This window comes from Monodon monoceros, unplaced genomic scaffold (assembly GCF_005190385.1).
Source record: "Monodon monoceros isolate NGI ecotype Baffin Bay Population unplaced genomic scaffold, NGI_Narwhal_1 Super_Scaffold_9, whole genome shotgun sequence".
NCBI lineage: Eukaryota > Metazoa > Chordata > Mammalia > Artiodactyla > Monodontidae > Monodon > Monodon monoceros.
The window spans coordinates 14063076-14084325 of record NW_021703786.1 but is presented as its reverse complement, the minus strand read 5'-3'; the positions used below and the strand labels follow the sequence as shown (position 1 = coordinate 14084325).

The 21250-nt window shown below is 42.9% G+C and overlaps 1 protein-coding gene across 1 annotated transcript in view; it reads left to right on the top strand.

Annotated features, from left to right (window-relative positions):
• B4GALNT2 (beta-1,4-N-acetyl-galactosaminyltransferase 2) overlaps window positions 1-21250 on the top strand; it is a 54447-nt gene extending 33197 nt beyond the window's left edge. The window contains 9 exon segments of the mRNA XM_029211637.1: window positions 762-799; window positions 3420-3600; window positions 4635-4721; window positions 15766-15953; window positions 16688-16823; window positions 17684-17745; window positions 18086-18268; window positions 18479-18698; window positions 19535-21250. Coding sequence (XP_029067470.1) covers window positions 762-799; window positions 3420-3600; window positions 4635-4721; window positions 15766-15953; window positions 16688-16823; window positions 17684-17745; window positions 18086-18268; window positions 18479-18698; window positions 19535-19740 — 1301 coding nt within the window. The 3' untranslated portion in view covers window positions 19741-21250.

Below are 21250 nucleotides of genomic sequence, written 5' to 3'. Positions count from 1 at the left end.
AGGTAAATATTATTTTGCCAACTTCACAGAGTTATCTAAGGCCACATAAGAAGAATATGTCTGAATTAGAGCTTGAATTGATCATATTATAAGAACAGAGATAGATTCTAAAATAAAATCATTTGGGATGAATTGCTAGTGTTTTTGAATAGTCATTTAAAAAATGATCTGCCACTTTGGATAGTTCTTTTTTTATTGTGGTAAAACATACATAACATAAAATTTACCATTTTAACCATTTTTAAGTGTCTAATTCTGTGGCATTAAGTACATTCACATTGTTTTGCAACCATCACCAGCAACCACCTCTAGAACTTTTTCATCTTTCCAACTGAAACTCTGCACCCATTTAACAGTAACTCCCTCTTCCCCCCAGTCCCTGGCAACCACCATTCTGTTTTCTGTCTCTATGAATTTGACCATTCCAGGAAACTCATATAAGGATGATTCATTATTTATCTATTGCTTCCTTCCCTTCAGTAACAGAGATACCTGGAAGGGACTAGATTAATTCACAGCGCCCATCCAAAACTGAGGGTGGGCATTGGAGGCTTTAGAACTGCTGGAATTTGAGAAGGGCCATGGGACACCATCTAATAGAGCCCTGGGGAGAGGGGAGTGGTCAGCAAACTCCCTGGATAGGTGACACTTAAAGGGACTCTGGAGGGATGTGTAGGAGTGGACCAGGAAGGTGAGAGCATCAGGGAGTCCTTGGCATCCTCTCAAATGTTGTTTTTTGTCCTTTTTCCTGTGTTCTCCAGGTCTCCAGTTTGAAGGACCAGATGCTCCCATCTATGAGGCAAGGGTCCCCTTCCCAGCTCCCTTTTGCACTTGGCATCCTGTCCTTCGCTCACTGCCTGTGCCCTCCTCCCCCCATGGTAGCCGGTTTCAGATTTTGACAGAGTCTCTATCCTGATTAAATATTAGACGTGAGTCCATGGTGGGGAGAGGGGGAAGGGTGCCTATAGAAGTCATGAATTTTCCAGCCGTGCGGTAGCTGGAGTTCCAGGGAGGACTTCCAGAGGACTGGGCCACCAAGGGTCCTGCTGCCTTCAGCTACAAGGAAGCTGCCGCCACAGCCGGGCTGTGTTGCCCCTGTTCGGGTCAGCGCCAGCAAGGTGGATGCTCTGTGGCCTGCCCTTCTTTCCCATTTAAGATAGCTCCAAATCAAGGTCTATGCAAGTATGCCTAAGGGGTGGGATGTAAATCACATCCAGACCCTAACTGAAAAGGAGTCTGGGAAATACAGTTTTAGTTTTCCTCCTTCTGCATGCCACACGAGGCTGTAATAGGTGGTGATTGAGCAAAGCTGCTCTGTCCTCCAGAGGGCGCCTCTGGACACCTCCCCCGCAACTACCCTCACCGCCGCTGCCCCCTACACCTTTGTCGCTTTGTCTCTACTCTGTGTTACCTTCTTCATGGCACTTATCATACCTGAATTACTTTATATGTGTCATGATATGCTTATTGCCACTCTTCCTCACTAGACTATAAGCTTCTTGAAGGCAGGGAGTCTGTCTTATTCACTGCTCTTTTCCCAGTGCCTGTAGTTTGGATCTCAGAAAGTATCTCTCGAATGACTAAAGTGTTTTCAGCAGGAATGACATAATCTAGGTTACTTTTCCTAAAGATAACTGGCTGTTGCAAAAGACAAGAAGGCAAGGGAAAGAGTAGCAGTGGGGATGGAGAGAAGCAGATGGCTTCTAGCTACATGTTGAAGGTGGACCGGGCAGGACTCACTCATGGATTGGCTGTAGGCGTTGGGGAAAGAGCAGGACAAGAATGACTTCATTTGGGGACTGGAACAGCTGAGTGGGTGGAGGTGCCATTCACAAGGCAAGGAGAGCCAGGGACGGGGTGGAAAACAGGTTTATCGAGAAAAAAACATAGTTCAGTTTTGAAGATATCAGTTTGAGCTGCTTGTGAAACTTCCTAGCAGAGCAACCAACGAAGCAGCTGGATTTCAGAAAGATAGGAGCTGAAGATGTACTTAAAAAAAAAAATATTTATTTACTTTATTTATTTACTTTTGGCTGCATTGGGTCTTCATTGCTGCATGCAGGCTTTCTCTAGTTGCGGCGAGCGGGGGCTACTCTTCATTGCGGTGCGCAGGCATCTCATTGTGGTGGCTTCCCTTGTTGCAGAGCACAGGCTCTAGATGTGCGGGCTTCAGTAGTTATGGCGCGTGGGCTCAGTAGTTGTGGCTCACAGGCTCTAGAGCACAGGCTCAGTAGTTGCGGCGCACAGGCTTAGTTGCTCCACAGCATGTGGGATCTTCCAGACCAGGGATCGAATCCTTGTCCCCTGAATTGGCAGGCGTATTCTTTTTTTTTTTTTTTTTTTTTTTTTTGTGGCACGTGGGCCTCTCACTGTTGTGGCTTCTCCTGTTGCAGAGCAGAGGCTCCGGACGCACAGGCTCAAAGGCCATGGCTCACTGGCCTAGCCACTCCGCGGCATGTGGGATCTTCCCAGACCGGGGCACGAACCTGTGTCCCCTGCATCGGCAGGCGGACTCTCAACCACTGCGGGGCAGGCGTATTCTTAACCACTGCACCAGCAGGGAAGTCCCTGAAGATGTACATTTTTAAACCATCAGCATATGAATAGTATTTAAAGCTGCTGCCTCCTCTAGTGAGAAGGTGTAGATTAAGAAGGGAAGAGGATGCAGAACCAAACCCTGAAAAACTCTCTTTGGAGGTCAGATAGACAAGGAGTCGGCAAACGGAATTCAAAAGGAGCAGCCATGGGGCTTCCCTGGTGGCGCAGTGGTTAAGAATCTGCCTGCCAATGCAGGGGGCACAGGTTCAATCCCTGGTCTGGGAAGATCCCATATGCCGTGGAGCAACTAAGCCCGTGTGGCACAACTACTGAGCCCATGTGCCGCAACTACTGAAGCCTGCATGCCTAGAGCCCATGCTCAGCAACAAAAGAAGCCACTGAAATGAGAAATGAGAAGCCTGCGCGCTGCAATGAAGAGTAGCTCCCTCTTGCCACAACTAGAGAAAGCCCGTGCGCAGCAACGAAGACCCAACGCAGCCATAAATAAATAAATTTTAATAAATAAATAAATGAGAGAGAGAGAGAGAGAGAGGGAGAGAGAGGGAGAGAGAGGGAGAGAGAGAGGGAGAGATAGATAGATATATGAGCAGCCGGGGTAGGAAAGGGTAGGAAGAAATCTTTAAGAATGGTATCCTGCAAGGCAAGAGTTAAGAATGCTTCAGAAATGGCCCTTGAACACACCAGGTCCTAGGACTTGATTCTTCTTTACTGGGGCTGGGGCAGCAACCGCAGAGCCAGACCCTAGGTTTCAGGGGCACCCGTGATCATTCTCCTCTCGTGTTTATGCACTCTGCTCCCTGCTGGCCATTCTGGGTATATGCTGTTCTTTGCATTTCGTCTTTCCATCTCATCCACCCTAGGTCACCCTGACAGCTTCTCTGGGGACACTGAACACCCTCGCTGACATCCCAGACAGTGTGGTACAGGGCAGAGGCCAGAAGCAGCTGAACATTTCGACCAGTAACCGGAAGCTTTTGAATTTCATACTCCAGCACGTGACATACACAAGCACAGAGTATCAGCGCTGCAGGGTGGATGTAGGTGAGAGGCTGTCCTTGGATGCTTAGGGACCTGTCCAAAAGGCTTAGGGACCCAGAAAAACACCATCAGGCCCTCAAAGTCTTCCTCCTCCAGGAAGCCTGCCTCTCTAGCTCCTGTTTCTAACTCTAAACACCTAATTTCCCAATTACTGTACACAGTGCTATCCCCCACGTTGCCATTGACCACATAGAGTGACCCGAAGGAAAGGACAGGCAAAATGCCTGCTCGACTCTCCATGAAGACAGATCATTCATGCTGTGTCCCTAGAAACCACCCAGTTCTGTTTCTCATTCTCGGTAGCAAGCAAACCTGAAGATGTTGGCTGCAGTAGATGGGGGGCAGTCAATGCATCAGTATCTTGTCCTGGGCACTAACAGGAAAGAGGGATGTGGGGGACTAGAAGCCCCCAGGTCAGTGGCTTTGTCTTCCTCCTCCCATCCCAGTCCCCGTTCCCATCCCCAGAATTCCTGGGAGAACAGCTCCTGCCACCGGCAGGGCAGCCCCAGTTTCTTTCTGGTTGAATTCAAGGCACCCGTTCCCATTTTGAGCAGCTATACAGGATGCATTCCCAGGACACCAACAGAAAAAATGAAGTGTGGGACAGATTTCCCATGAGCACAAACTAGAGGCAAAGTTCTCTTCACCTTCAGATTTTCAAACATTTTTTATCACAAAATGACCCTGTGAGGTATAAAATGGGGTAGGTAGTATTATCTTGGTTTTGTAGATGGAGAAGGAGGTGAAGTGATTTACCCAAGGAATTTCAGATAACAAGGCAAAGTCAAATTTAATCCATCCCTCTGATTCCAAGCCCACTTTACCCAACAGATTCTTACGGGGAGGAAATGTGAGTTTTGGAGGTGATCAGCAGGTTGCCCCAGGGATGCGCAGCAGGTTATGAGCCACACTGCCATAGACTATGCGGTCGTCAGTCTCATTCCACCAGTCCACTCCCGCATCCCGTCGGCTTCCCGGGCAGCGGGGGGAGTGACCCAGACACAGTGCACCCAACCTGACCTTATTTCTCTCTCCAGTGAGTCTGGAGTCCAAGTCCTCAGTGGCCAAGTTTCCAGTGACCATCCGCCTTCCTGTTATGCCCAAGTTATATGATCCTGGACCAGGTAAGACCCTTGTCTCTGGGGCTTCATGGTGGGTCCTATAGAATATTGGTGAGATTCAGAAGGGATCCCATCTGAGATGGAGGAGAAGAATAATTATAAAGATAGAGTGGTTCTAGAGCAGGAATATGTACATCAATGGAATCAAATTAGAAATCTAGAAATAGACATGCTGATAGTTTACCATGTGATAAAGGTAGCTTTTCAAATTAAAGGGAGAAAAGATGGATTATTCAAGAAATCATTGCAGGATAACTGTGTAACTATGTGGAAAAGAACAAGTTGAATCTATCTCACAGCTCATACCAAGATAAACTCCAAATAGGCAAATATCTATTTTCTTTGAAGTACTAGAAAAAAACATGGAGTTTAAAAATAACTTTGGAGGGACTTCCCTGGCAGTCCAGTGGTTAGGACTCCGTGTTTCCACTGCAGGGAGCATGAGTTCAATCCCTGGTCCGGGAACTAAGATCCCGCATGCCGTGTGGCACAGCCAAATAAATAAATAAATAAATAAAACTTTGGCATATAAGGCTTTTCTAAAAATGACACAAAACCCACAGGCCATAAGGAAAAGACTAAAAACATAAAATACATAACAATTTTTAATATTTTTATGACAGAAACTTACCATATGCAAAGTCAAATGACAAAGGACGAATTGGGAAAAAGTATCTTCAACACACATTAAAGTCAAAGGTCTAATTTTACTTAAGAGCACTTGTGAATCAATAAGAAAAGAACATGAATAAGAAAAGAACAATAAGAAAAGAATAAGCCAATTCACAAAAAGTTAAATTCAAGAATACTTTTAGCCATTAAAATATATGCTCAATTTCATGCTAAGAAAAGTGCAAATGAAAACTACATTCATATTGTGTTGGAAGAGTGGGGAAACATAAACTGCGAGTGCTGTCTTAGTTCCCTGACCAGGGATGGAACCCACGCCCCCTGCAGTGGAAGTGCAGATTCTTAACCACTGCACCGCCAGGGAAGTCCTGTCAGCATTTTAAACGTATATGTGCTTTGGTCCAGCCGCTTATCATGTGGCTTCTAGAAATTATCCTAAGATGCTTACATCTGTGTGAAATGACATTTGTTTGAAGGTATTTATTGCAGCATTGTTTGCAATGCCAAAAACCTTAAAAGTGGGAGGCACTGGTTAAATCAAGTGTGGTCCATCGGTATAATGAAATGCCACACAGTGCCATTCAGAAGGACGGAGGAGGAAAACAGGAGCAAGAAGGTTTTTATTCTGATACAAAATGCTTTCCAAGATGTACAGAAAAGAGTAAAGAGTAAGCTACCTTTTCTGTAAAAAGAAAGGGGGAAAGAAGACATAACTGCTTGATTACAGAAAAATAAACAAGAAATTAGTAATACTGGTAAACTCCTGCGAAGAAACCAAGTAGTTGGGAACAGGGATGGGAAGAAGTATTTCCATGGTATAACTTTCAATACATTTAGAATTTTGAACAGTTGACATTTTTTTTACTGTATTACCTATATATTCAAAATGTAATCTATTCAAATAGATTCTTTTCAAAATATAAATTGTTATTTTAAAGTAATAGTATTAAATATCTATGGAGAGGGATTTAAAGTATGGGCTTAACATCATAACTATCTCAAAAATAAAAGAAATAAGTACAAGGAGTTCACAAAAAACCCTTTCTGGCTTCAGATTTGTTTTAAAGATAAAGTGTTACCAATAAAATGGAAATCACCACAATGTTCTTCCCCTCCCTTCTTCCAGCAGTCATGATCTTTCTTTTCCCTGTTTTTGTACATTTTAATATGTAGATTTCTATTCTTACACATGTGTACACACACACACACACACACACACACACACACAGCATATACAGTGTGGTACAATGCATTTTTGAACTTCTCATAAAAGTTACATTGTATGGCATGAAGTTCTAGTTTCTGACCTTTTGTCAGTCCATGGCTTGTCTTTTGATTTTGCTTCGGGGTCTTTTGTTATTAAAAGCTTTATCCTTTAATAAAATTGATTCGTTGTTTTCTACCTTTTGCTTTTTGTGCCTTATTCAAGAAATTCTTCCCTACGTTGGAGCCATAAAGATACTCTCCTATTTTTTTCAAAAGTTGCACATGTTTGGTTCTTACATTTAGATACTTACGTGTGGCATGTGAAGAGGACCTAATTTTTTGTGTATGGAGAGCCTGTTGTCCCACCACCACAGACCTAGTGGTGCAGCCGCCTACTGCTCGTACAGCCGGCCCCTCACACACCCGCTTTCATGCATGCAGGGGTCTGAACCTTTTTTAGGTCACATCGATCTATTTATCCTTGGGCTCATTCCACAACGTTTCCATACACTTTATAACAGGCTTTGTATCTAGTAGGGATAAATTCTGTACTTCAGGATGACTGTATTTCATTTAGCAAAATTTTCTCAGCCCTTCTTGGTCTTTTACTTTTTCATTAGCGTTTTGGCATCAGCTCATCAAGATCCTCCAAAATCCCTTGAGATTTTGATGAGAATTTCATAGAATTTGTAGCTTAATTAGAGATGAATTGACAGTTTTATGAAGTTGAATATTCCCAACCATGAATCTGGTATACCTCTCCATGTTATAATCTCCATGTCATAGTCTCTTCATAGGTTCTTCAATAATTTATTTTCTAGTTTTATTTGTAGAGGAATGGCACACTTCATTGGATTTAGTCTTAGGTACTTTATATTTCTTATTGCTTTTATAAATTGGATCTTTTTCTTCTATATTTTAATTGGTTGCCGTTGGTATATAGGACATTAGTGATTTTTGAATGTTGAACTTACACAAGCAGCATCGTTCTTGCACTCATATTAGTGATTGTTTTTAACACGGAGTCTCTTGAACAAATAATAATTTTTGTCTCTTCTTTTCCAGTTCTTATCATTTGTTTAGTTTTCTTGTCTTACTGCATTTTGCTAAAATCTCCGGTACAGTGTTGAATGATAGCAGTGGTAGCAGGCACTTTTGCTTGTTCCTGAGTTTAAGAACATTCGAATGCTCTACCGTTCATGTTTGCTGGGTAGGAGTGTGGTAGATGTGTCAGGGTAAGAAAGTTTCCTTCTTTCCTTCTATTTCTGATGTGGACCATTTTTTTAAAGTCTTTATTGAATTTGTTACAATATTGCTTCTGTTTTATGTTTTGTTTTTTTGACTGCGAGGCATGTGGGGTCTTAGCTCCTCGAGTAGGGATTGAACCTGCACCCCTTGCATTGGAAGGCGAAGTCTTAACCTCTGGACCACCAGGGAAGTCCCTTTCCTTCTATTACTGCTGCTAAGAATTTTTCTATTTCTACTTTCTATTTCCTTGCAGAGAGTTTTTATATGAATTAGTATTGAATTTTATCAGATAAATTGTCTGTACCCATTGAAATAATTTTTCTCCTTTAATTGGGTTTATGTAGTGACTTACATTATTGATTTTCTGCTGTTGAAATTGTTCCTGTATTTCTGGAATAAACCCATCTTGATTGCAACGTATTAGTTGATTAAATGCTGAATTAAATTTGATGCAATTTTATATAGGATTCTTGCACCTCTATTCAAAACTGAGACTATTTTTTCCTGTAATGTCCTTGCCCAGTTTTGTTATCAATATTATACAAGTCTCGTAAGACAAGTTGGATAGCTTTCCTTTTTTCACTGTTTGCTGAAGTGAATTGTAATAAAATAGGAATAATACACCTCTTGGAGTTTTATTACAACTTATCTGATCCTTATGTCTTTTTTTTTTGGTCCAAGTTTTGGGGAAGGTGGTTAAGGATGGGAATGTGGATGGGAAGGAGTGAGAGAAAGGGAAGAAATTTAAAACTATCAGTTCTGTTTCTTTAATAGTTGTTGATCTGTATGTACATTGAGTCAATTTTTTAAATGTTTCTGTAAAGTTGTCTTAAATTTGATGTAAATTGCCTCTTTTTTTTTTGTCATAGAGCTGTTCATAGCATTCTCTTATGTCTGTTAAAAAATTTTAAATATCTGAAGTCAGGTCTCCCTTTTGGTTCTTTACATTTATCTTCAGTAATTTTAAGTTGGTTTCATATCTAAATATTCTCGTTTCATTTATGCCTGTTTTTGTTCCATATTTTCTTTTTCATATAGGTGATTCTGTGATTTGTCACTTTAAAGATTTTAAACATTCTCATTTTAAATCCTTTTCAGCTTCCTCTATTATTTTGTCTATCTAGAGTGGTAGATACACACTGTGCAGGGTAGATTTGCTGGCTGTAGTTTTCTTTGAGTGTCTTGGAATTTTTGCTGGTGGCTCATCTTGAGTAGGAGGCTTTTGCTTGTTGTTTCGTTTTCTCCTCTCTCCTTCTTTCTCCCTCTTTTCTCTCTCTCTCTCTCTCCTGATTTGTTCCCATCTCACAGCTTTACAATTGCTTCTATTCCCAGTAGCCCAAGATTCCTAGTCCATCATTTCATACTGGAGTGTTGGGGTCCTTGTCCCCTAGTGATATTGGCATCACTGAAGAGCCAGTTGCTGGGCCTGAGGGTGGCTTGGCACAGGGCTTGGCTGTGATGTGGTGTCATCTCTGCACCCAGAGTTGTGTACAAGGATGATGGATGTTTGGGGTTCCTTGCCCAGCAGGTAGTATGTGGTGAGAGATGGAGGGAGTGCAGCCTGGCTTAAGTCCATGGCTTCTAGCAAAAAGCCTGGCTGTGGACCCACATACCTTATGAGACACTTTTATTCCATTAAAACACTCAGACTCGGCCTCCCAGCCTCCTCTGCTCTTCTGACCTCAGATTGCTGCAAGCCCAGCTCCAGCTCTGCTCACAGCTGTTGATATCTGTTCTTGGAAGAAATGTTGTCTATTTTTGAGCACAGCTATGTCTGCATTTTCCTTTATCATTGCTATGTGTTTGGAACAATATGGGATTTCAAAGCAAAATTCTATACCACCAACTTGACTGGGAGTCCCCTACGTTGACCACCTCCTATGGTAATTCAGGCCTCTGATTCTCTCTTTACTATAACAAAAGAACCAAACTTATCATGTGGCCTGAGAAGAGAAAATGTAGGTGAGGATTCATTTGCCATGCTCTTGAACATGATTTACTTGACACTTTCTGTTACTGAGCCCTTTCCAGATTCTTGGGCAACAGCAATACCATAGAAATGAATATCGCTTCTGCAAGACTCTTAGGCACACAGAGCTTTTTATTAAAAGAGTTTGTGCACAAGAGAGAAGGCAGGAGACAAGCCTCTCGGACAGCCTCATCCACCAGAGGGCAGACAGCAGAAGCAAGAAGAACTACAATCCTGTAGCCTGTGGAATGAAAACCACATTCACAGAAAGATAGACAAAATGAAAAGGCAGAGGACTAAGTACCAGATGAAGGAACAAGATAAAACACCAGAAAAACAACTAAATGAAGTGGAGATAGGCAACCTTCCAGAAAAAGAATTCAGAATAATGATAGTGAAGATGATCCAGGGCCTTGGAAAAAGAATGGAGGCAAAGATGGAGAAGATGCAAGAAATGTTTAACAAGCACCTAGAAGAATTAAAGAGCAAACAAACAGAGATGAACAATACAATAACTGAAATGAAAAATACACTAGAAGGAGTCAATAGCAGGATAACAGAGGCAGAAGAACGTACACATGACCTGGAAGACAGAACGGTGGAATTCACTGCTGCAGAACAGAATAAAGATAAAAGAATGAAAAGAAATGAAGACAGCCTAAGAGACCTCTGGGACAACACTAAATGCAACAACATTCTCATTATAGGGGACCCAGAAGGAGAAGAGAGAGAGAAAGGACCCGAGAAAATATTTGAAGAGATTATAGTCGAAAACTTCCCTAACATGGAAAAGGAAATAGCCACCCAAGTCCAGGAAGCGCAGAGAGTCCCATACAGGATAAACCCAAGGAGAAACATGCTGAGACACATAGTAATCAAATTGACAAAAATTAAAGACAAAGAAAAATTATTGAAAGCAGCAAGGGAAAAATGACAAATAACATATAAGGGAACTCCCATAAGGTTAACATCTGATTCTTAGCAGAAACTCTATAAGCCAGAAGGGAGTGGCATGATACATTTAAAGTGATGAAAGGGAAGAACCTACAACCAAGATTACTCTACCCGGCAAGGATCTCATTCAGATTCGACAGAGAAATCAAAAGCTTTACAGACATGCAAAAGCTAAGAGAATTCAGCACCACCAAACCAGCTCTACAACAAATGCTAAAGGAACTTCTCTAAGTGGGAAACACAAGAGAAGAAAAGGACCTACAAAAACAAGCCCATAACAATTAAGAAAATGGTCATAGGAACATACATATCGATAATTACCTTAAATATGAATGGCTTAAATGCTCCAAGCAAAAGACACAGGCTCACTGAATGGATACAAACACAAGACCCATATATATGCTGTCTACAAGAGACCCACCTCAGACCTAGGGACACATGCAGACTGAAAGTGAGGGGATGGAAAAAGATATTCCATGCAAATGGAAATCAAAAGAAAGCTGGAGTAGCAATACTCCTATCAGATAAAATAGACTTTAAAATAAAGAATGTTACAAGAGACAAGGAAGGACACTACATAATGATCAAGGGATCGATCCAAGAAGTTGATGTAACAATTATAAATATATATGCACCCAACATAGGCTCACCTCAATACATAAGGCAACTGCTAATGGCTATAAAAGAGGAAATCGACAGTTACACAATAATAGTGGGGAACTTTAACACCTCACTTACACCAACGGACAGATCATCCAAACAGAAAATTAATAAGGAAACACAAGTTTTAAATGACATAACAGACCAGATAGATTTAATTGATATTTATAAGATATTCCATCCAAAAACAGCAGATTACACTTTCTTCTCAAGTGCACACGGAACATTCTCCAGGATAGATCACATCTTGGATCACAAATCAAGCCTCAGTAAACTTAAGAAAACTGAAATCATATCAAGCATCTTTTCTGACCACAACGCTATGAGATTAGAAATCAATTACAGGGAAAAAACATAAAAAAAAACACACATGGAGGCTAAACAATATGTTACTAAATAACCAACAGATCACTGAAGAAATCAAAGAGGAAATCAAAAAATACCTACAGACAAATGACAACAAAAACATGATGATCCAAAACCTATGGGATGAAGCAAAATCAGTTCTAAGAGGGAAGTTTATAGCAATACAAGCCTACCTCAAGAAACAAGTAAAATCTCAAATAAACAATCTAACCTTACACCTAAAGCAACTAGAGAAAGAAGAACAAACAAAATGCAAGTTAGTAGAAGGAAAGAAATCATAAAGATCAGAGCAGAAATAAATGAAATACAAACAAAGAAGACAATAGCAAAGATCAATAAAACTAAAAGCTGGTTCTTTGAGAAGATAAACCAAATTGGTAAACCATTAGCCAGACTCATCAAGAAAAAGAGGGAGAGGACTCAAATCAATAAAATTAGAAATGAAAAAGGAGAAGTTACAACAGACACTGCAGAAATACAAAGCATCCTCAGAGACTACAACAAGCAACTGTATGCCAATAAAATGGACAACCTGGAAGAAATGGACAAATTCTTAGAAAGGTATAACCTTCCAAGACCAAACCAGGAAGAAATGGAAAATATGAATAGACCAATCACAAGTAATGAAATTGAAACTGTGATTAAAAATCTTCCAACAAACAAAAGACCAGGACCAGATGGCTTCACAGGTGAATTCTATCAAACATTTAGAGAAGAGCTAATACCCATCCTTCTCAAGCTCTTCCAAAAAATTGCAGAGGAAGGAACACTCCCAAACTCATTCTATGAGGCCACCATCACCCTGATACCAAAACCAGACAAAGATACTACAAAAAAAGAAAATTACAGACCAATATCACTGATGAATATAGATGCAAAAATCCTCAACAAAATACTAGCAAACAGAATCCAACAACACATTAAAAGGATCATACACCATGATCAAGTGGGATTTATCCCAGGGATGCAAGGATTCTTCAATATATGCAAATCAATCAATGTGATACACCATATTAACAAATTGAAGAAAAACCATATGATCATATCAATAGATGCAGAATAAGCTTTTGACAAAATTCAACACCCAGTTGTGATAAAAACTCTCCAGAAAGTGGGCATAGAGGGAACCTACCTCTACATAATAAAAGCCATATACAACAAACCCACAGCAAACATCATTCTCAATGGTGAAAAACTGAAAGCATTTCCTCTAAGATCAGGAACAAGACAAGGATGTCCACTCTCACCACTATTATTCAACATAATTTTTGAAGTCCTAGCCATGGCAATCAGAGAAGAAAAAGAAATAAAAGGAATTCAAGGTGGAAAAGAAGAAGTAAAACTGTCACTGTTTGCAGACGACATGATACTATACACAGAGAATCCTAAAGATGCCACCAGAAAGCTACTAGAGCTAATCAATGAATTTGGTAAAGTTGCAGGATACAAAATTAATGCACAGAAATCTCTTGCATTCCTATACACTAATGATGAAAAATCTGAAAGAGAAATTAAGGAAACACTCCCTTTTACCATTGCAACAAAAAGAATAAAATACCTAGGAATAAACCTACCTATGGAGACAAAAGACCTGTATGCAGAAAACTATAAGATACTGATGAGAGAAATTAAAGGTGATACAAACAGATGAAAAGATATACCGTGTTCTTGGATTGGGAGAATCAGTATTGTGAAAATGACTATACTACCCAAAGCAATCAACAGATTCAATGCAATCCCTGTCAAATTACCAATGGCATTTTTTACAGAACTAGAACAAAAAATTTTAAAATTTGTACGGAGACATAAAAGGCCCCGAATAGCCAAAGCGGTCTTGAGGGAAAAAAATGGAGCTGGAGGAATCAGACTCCCTGACTTCAGACTATACTACAAAGCTACAGTAATCAAGATAATATGGTACTGGCACAAAAACAGAAATATAGATCAATGGAACAGGATAGAAAGCCCAGAGACAAACCCACACACCTATGGTCAACTAATATATGACAAAGGAGGCAAGGATATACAACGGAAAAGACAGTCTCTTCAATAAGTGGTGCTGGGAAAACTGGACAGCTACATGTAAAAGAATGAAATTAGAACCCTCCCTAACACCATACACAGAAATAAACTCAAAATGCATTAGAGACCTAAATGTAATACTGGACACTATAAAACTCTTAGAGGCAAACATAGGAAGAACACTCTTTGACATAAATCACAGCAAGATCTTTTTTGACTCACCTCCTAGAGTAATGGAAATAAAAACAAAAATAAACAAATGGGACCTAATGAAACTTAAAAGCTTTTGCACAGCAAAGGAAACCATAAACAAGGGGAAAAGACAACCCTCAGAATGGGAGAAAATATTTGCAAAATGAATCAATAGACAAAGGATTAATCTCCAAAATATATAAATAGCTCATGCAGCTCAATATTAAAAAAACAAACAACCCAATCCAAAAATGGGCAGAAGACCTGAATAGACATTTCTCCAAAGAAGACATACAGATGACCAAGAAGCACATGAAAAGCTGCTCAACATCACTAATTATTGGAGGAATGCAAATCAAAACTACAATGAGGTATCACCTCACACCAGTTAGAATGGGCATCATCAAAAAATCTACAAACAGCAAATGCTGGAGAGGGTGTGGAGAAAAGGGAACCCTCTTGCACTGTTGGTGGGAATGTAAATTGATACAGCCACTATGGAGAACAGTATGGAGGTTCCTTAAAAAACTAAAAATAGAACTACCATACAACCCAGCAATCCCACTACTGGGCATATACCCTGAGAAAACCATAATTCAAAAAGAGTCATGTACCACAATGTTCATTGCAGCTCTATTTACAATAGCGAGGACATGAAAGCAACCTAAGTGTCCATCGACAGACGAATAGATAAAGAAGATGTGGTACATATATACAATGGAATATTACTCAGCCATAAAAAGGAACGAAATTGGGTCATTTGTAGAGATGTGGATGGATCTAGAGACTGTCATACAGAGTGAAGTAAGTCAGAAAGAGAAAAACAGATATCGTATATTAATGCATATATGTGGAACCTAGAAGAATGGTACAGATGAATCAGTTTGCAGGGCAGAAATAGAGACACAGATGTAGAGAATGAATGTATGGACACCAAGTGGCGGGGTGGTGGTGGTGGTGGGATGAATGGGGAGATTGGGTTTGACGTGTATACACTAATACGTATAAAATGGATAACTAATAAGAACCTTCTGTATAAAAAATAAAATAAAATAAAATTCAAAAATTTTTTAAAAGAGAGAGAGAGAAGGCGGGAAAAACGTGCCAACTCCTCGAGTAGAAGGGGAGACTTGCTTTTATAACAAAAGGGAGGTTTGTCTCATGAGCACGGATAATTTCCAGAAATCATCCAACTTCTTTGATCAGCGGCAGGTGGCTCCATGGTGGCTGTCCTGAATAGGGAGCCCTTCTGTGAGGGGGAAGAAGTGCATGAGAATGTTCTGTAAGCAAGCCCACGAGCAGATTAGGTGAAAATTTACAGTTGAGCTTCTTGTCTTGTGGCAACTAGGTATACTCTTAGTGGCACAGAGATAAAGTTACTCTTTTATTCCTGTGAGTCTGGTTTTTTTCCTCTGGGACTCGGGCCCCCAGGGCCTTTGTTCTTTAGTTTGCAAGGCTTGTTTACCCAAGACTGGTCTTTTTCCAAAATGGCTGTACTCTTGTCTCCCTGTCTCATTTCCACTCACTCCCACAGACCCAGGAGAAGCTGGGTAATACTGCAGCATGTACTGAAAAGGGTTTATAGAATGATTTCTGATTTCTGTCATTCTGAAAAGTGGCTCTGCAGTTGGGTTCTGTTGCATTCACCCACAAACAATAGGTGAGGGTGTAGCTTTCAGCATGCGTTAACTTCAGCTGACCCCACCTCACCAGACGACCCACGTGCGCCCAGAATGATGCAAGTCAGGACAGTGAGGCTTCCTGAAGACAGAGCTCTGACCTCTACCCTTTCTTGCTCAGAGAGGAAGCTCAGAGACCTGGTGACCATTGCCACCAAAACTTTCCTCCGTCCCCACAAGCTCATGACCATGCTCCAGAGCATTCGTGTGTAGTACCCAGATTTGACCGTGATCGTGGCTGATGACAGCAAGGAGCCCCTGAAAATTAATGACAGCCACGTGGAGTACTACACCATGCCTTATGGGAAGGTATGTCCCTCCCAGATGGGGAGACACCTGGATCCCGGGACAAGAGGGCCCACAGTCAGGTTCTGCCCTGAATGGGGCTGCTTCAGTGGCCCTCCCAAGGCAGCAGGGTCCTGGCATGGGAGGGGAGTCCCCTTGCTGATTCCAAATCCACAGAGAAATCAGGCCACTCTCCCTTTTCTGCATTAACAGGGTAGTTAACCTGCCTCTCCTCACACTTGGTGTGGAAATTGATTGAGGGCCTTCTAAGTGACTTGAGGTGTCTGACAGTCTAAGGTTTCCTGACATGCAGGTCCAACAGCAGAGAAACCTCTCATCCCTATAATTCCCCCCTCGCTAGAGCGTCTCTCTCCCCCATGCACCATCTTTCAAGCACACACAGGAGGAAGTGGATAGTGGATATTATACGTACCAGAGTGCCCCCCCTCCAACAGCTTCCAGGCTGCATGAGGGGAAAGGGCGGGAGAGCCACAGAGACTCTCTCGGGTGAAAGGGGACTTCCATTGGTCCATATTAACCACAGGGCCAAGGAAGGACTTTCCGCCTTTGTCTCAGTCTTTGATCCAGAGAGCCCCTGTCCCTCTCCCAGTGTCTCTGAGACATGGACTCCCTTCAACCCAGAGGTTCTCAGCCAGTGTTTGTGGTGCAGCCTGCTTGTTGGGAACTGAGAAAGCTCCCAGGTGACGCTGATATGTAGCAGGGCAGGCAACCACCATCTAACCTCACTCTACTCACAGGGTTGGTTTGCTGGTAGGAACCTGGCCATATCTCAGGTCACCACCAAATACGTTCTCTGGGTGGACGATGACTTTCTCTTCAACGACAAGACCAAGATTGAGGTGCTGGTGGATGTCCTAGAGAAGACTGGACGTGGTAAGGGAGAGTTGCTGGTTCTACCCCATTGCAATCTGACAAGTGAGAGGGGAAGGGGAGGAGAAAGGAAGAGAGGAAAGTATGCGAAAGAAGAGGAGGGAAAGAGAGAAGGGAGGGCGGAAGGGGCAGGGGAGGGCCTGGTGCAGGAGGTGATGCAACACAGCTCTGGGGTTGAGACCATCACGTGGGAATCAGACCCACGAGTTCTGCTTCTGCCTCTGTTCTTACTTTTCTTTGAGCAAATTACACCAACACCCACACCTAAAACTCACCGTTGTTCTGTTTTTAAAATGGTGTGTTTATTACTTATACCTTCCTCCTCCCTGGAGTGGCCGGAGAAAGTGAGCGGGGCTCTGGCGCTGTCACACACCATTACAAAAATGAAAATGGCACAAGGCTATAAAAGACTATGTGGCCTTAAGGACATTAAAAAAATAACTAAAACATCAAAAGTCAAGTCACATATAGAAAAGAGAAGAAAAAGGTGACAATAATTAATAATGCTACATTGTATTCTTGAAATTTTCAGAGATTACTAGGTAGAGGTGATGGATTTGTTAATTAGCTTGAGTGGTGATGTTTTCACAACGTATACATATATCAAAACATCAAGCTGTACACCTTAAATATATACAATTTTAATATGTCAAAGATATCTCAATAAAGCTGTTAAAAAGAAAGAAAATGTATAAGAAGTAGCACAGTGACCACAGTTACTTCATACTCCAGGTGGACAGTCCCCAAAGCATCTGACTTGACTAAGATGTCTCTAGAGACCCAATCACAATAGCGTAAATGACATAGAAGGTGCAGTTCCCACCCGTGTAAGAATGCAAGCTGGCACTCGACTCTCCTTCCAGGGTCATCCTGGACCAGCTTCCTTCCCCATTGTTTGTCCATCTTCGTGGTCCTCAGCTGCATGGTGGGAAGAAATGGGGAGAGGGGAAGTGAAGGACAAGAAGTCCTCTTTTAAGATTGAGATATTTATAAAAGCTGCAGACATCTGTTCTGGATCACATCCTTTCAGCCAGGACTTAGACACATGGTCAGACCTTGCAAGGGAAGTGGGAAAATTTCATCTTTATTGGGTTAATTGGCTAGACTTTAATTTAGTCCAGTTAAAACTCAAGAGGTTCATTTACTAAGGGGGGAGGGAAAGAAGAGGTGATGGCAGACAATCAGACTTCTGTGCCACCCTGGGTGATTATGATGGTTCAGGAATAGATATAATTGCTTGTCCTGTTTTGCTCGGGCTCCAACAGCTAGATGCATGCATCTCCCACGAGTGCAGGGACGGGCAGCACAGAGAGGTGAGCCGGGAGCAGAGAACGGAACGAAGGCAGCTTGAGACAAACTACTGGCTGCAGGAAGTCCACACAGGGACCCCTGCACGAGCAGACTGCCTCTTGCTTGCACCTAAACACCACTCCTTGTACTGGAACGGAGTGAGTCACCTTCTGGAAAGAGTGAGCCTGCTGGAGGGTAAACAGAGCAGAGTTGTCTGCCCTTTGGACTTGGTGTAAGTGTAGTATGAAGGGTAGATAAAGGGTGTGATTCTTGTCATAACTGAGGTTCAGTCCAGGAAGGCTTCTTGACAGCGGCTACATGGATATTGAGTCTATGCTCTAATGTGGATTTCTCTGCCCACCGGCTAGGTAGGCGGCAGTGTGCTTGGAAACGTGTTCCAGTTTAAGCTGTTCCTGGAGCACAGTGAGAATGGGGACTGTCTTCACCGGCGGTCAGGATCTTTCTGGCCCCTGGACGGCTTCCCCAGCTGCGTGGTGACGAGTGGTGTTGTCAACTTCTTCCTGGCCCACACCGAGCGGCTCCAAAGAGTGGGCTTCGACCCCCGCCTGCAGCGAGTGGCTCATTCAGGTGGGGAGGCTGGAAGAGTGAGGAAGGGAGCTGTGCTGTGGACAGATCTCAGAAGCCTGTTTTTTCCCAAGGAGGGAGGGCCGTGTGCCACTGCTCAGGGGAGCTTGTCCTTTCTCCCCAAAATGGGGAGCTCACCCTTTCTCCCTAAAATGGAGAGCTCGTGGTCTCTCTCTTTTTTTTTAGAATATTTATTTATTTACTTGGCTGCACTGGGTCTTCATTGCGGCACACCGGATCTTCATTGCCATGTGCAGGATCTTTGTTGCAGCATGCAGGGTCTTTAGTTGTGGCACGCGAACTCTTAGTTGCGGCATGTGGGATCTAGTTCCCTGGCCAGGGATTGAACCCAGGCCCCCTGCATTGGGAACTCAGAGTCTTAGCCACTGGACCACCAGGGAAGTCCCTCGTGGTCTCTCTTGCCTCCCACCACCCTCTCTGCCTTCTTGTCTCCCCCAGGCTGTTCTGCTTCTCCAGACGCCCTTCCCCTTCCTTTGCCTACAGCTCTGGTCCCTCCCTCTTTTCCCACCTGGCTGCTGCTGCTTCTTTTCCAGACATCCTCTCCTATGAAACTGCAGCTGGTGACCTTCCCCTCTCATTCCTCTCAGTCCTGGAGTCCACAGTTCCGTCCAGTTGGAAGCCAATCTGTGTCTCTCTACCCATATCATTGTCTGTCCTTCCAACTCAGTAGCCTGGGCAGGTGGCTTCACAGGGGCGGAAGCTCCCCAGGGGTATAAACTGTGTCCCCTCCCCCTGACTCTCCTCCCAGACCTGCAGTATGGCCCTGGGTCTCTGGCGGAAGCTCACATTTCCTTCTCGCACTTTCCCTCTCTTGGCAGAGTTCTTTATTGATGGGCTCGGAAGCCTGCTTGTGGGGTCCTGCTCAAATGTGATTGTAGGTCACCAGCCCCGTTCTCCAGTGGCGGACCCAGAGCTGGCAGCCCTGGAGAAGAGCTACAACGTATACCGGACCAACACCAAAGCTCAGATCCAGTTCAAGTTGGCTCTCCACTACTTCAAGAACCATCTCCAATGTGCCACGTAAAGGTTGTCCGGGCACTGGAAAAACGCTATGCTGACCGGTTGCAGGTATCTAAAACAGAGGAACTGGTGGATGGGCTATCAAAATTTGAACTCTAGATAAGACTGACAGGGCAGATGGGTCTGGCTCAGGTACTGGAAATATTAATCAAAAGCTGAGGGTCATTAGAAATGGACCAATCACTGATCAGGGCAATGGAGACTGTATTCATTATTGTTTGTATGATGTCTTACCATTTATGAAACATTTGTACATATAGTATCTCACATTATCTCATTTCATCTCACACGAAAGAGTATATGATGGGTTGGTATCCTCAGTCAGAAAGATGGCTGCTGGGTCCTTGAGGGTTATTTGGTGGAAATTATATCACAGATCATCTCCAGCATCATTGCCATCCACAGATTTCTTTTGGTCCTACCTTGTGGACTCAAATAATGTGAATAACCCAGGGTCCTTGCCTGGAGAAGGTGGAAGCCTGGTTCAGTTCAGTCCACTAGTGGAATCGGATCAGAGGATGAGAGGCGGACCAGGCAGGCGAGGAGGGAGTCAGCTCACCTGGAGCCCGGCACACGGATGGGACGCGGGCAGTTGGAGGGATGAGATCACTGGGGTAGAGTCCACTCACTGCTGGAATAAAGGTTTCCCTGGCATCAGACTCCCTGTCATAAAGACAGATTCCATAATTCCTGGGATTGAACTTGGACCCTGTGCTGAGGAGCCATGATAAACAGCGTAAGTGCAGTGGCCAGGCCACTAGATTCCAGGGCCTTGAGATCAGTTGCTGACCGCTCAGGACCCATGTCATCTGCAGAGTGGAACCATCATGATGAGGCAGGCTCTCTCGGTTATCTTGGGAGTCAGGAGATTCTCCCAGTGTTGCACTGGCTCTGCCTTTTGGTTTCTACTCTTTCCTACTGAAGACGGCCGAGGGTAGTTCAGGATCTCTGAAAATGTGTCTGTGAGATATTAATAAAACTTCATGAAAAATGTTTTGGTGGTCAAATAATTTTGAAAAATACTGCATGCTCTGTCTCCCTCTTGAACAGTCGCAATTCACATTAGTATATTCAAGGTTCTGAGAAGTCCTGCTGTAAAGAAATTGGCTTAACTTCAATTTAGCGTTTCTCAGATACAAATACAGACTGGCAATCCTTGTTTATTCTCCCAAACAAGAATAAAGTACATACCTCATTCCATTGTGTATGTCATAAACATAGTTATAAAGTTTTTCTAACTTCAGCACGCATGATCATTTAGCTCAATAGTATGTATTTTATGTACAACACCATAGCTATATAGGGGGACAATGTTGGATTGCTCCATTCAGTACTGTCCTTAGACCCAGGCAAGATGAGCCCCTACCTGGATCCTGTGCTTTAGAGAACCCTGCATATCACAGACACATGTATTTACTTCAAAAACAAACAAACAAGGCTTCCCTGGTGGTGCAGTAGTTGAGAGTCCGCCTGCCGATGCAAGGGACGTGGGTTGGTGCCCCGGTCCGGGAAGA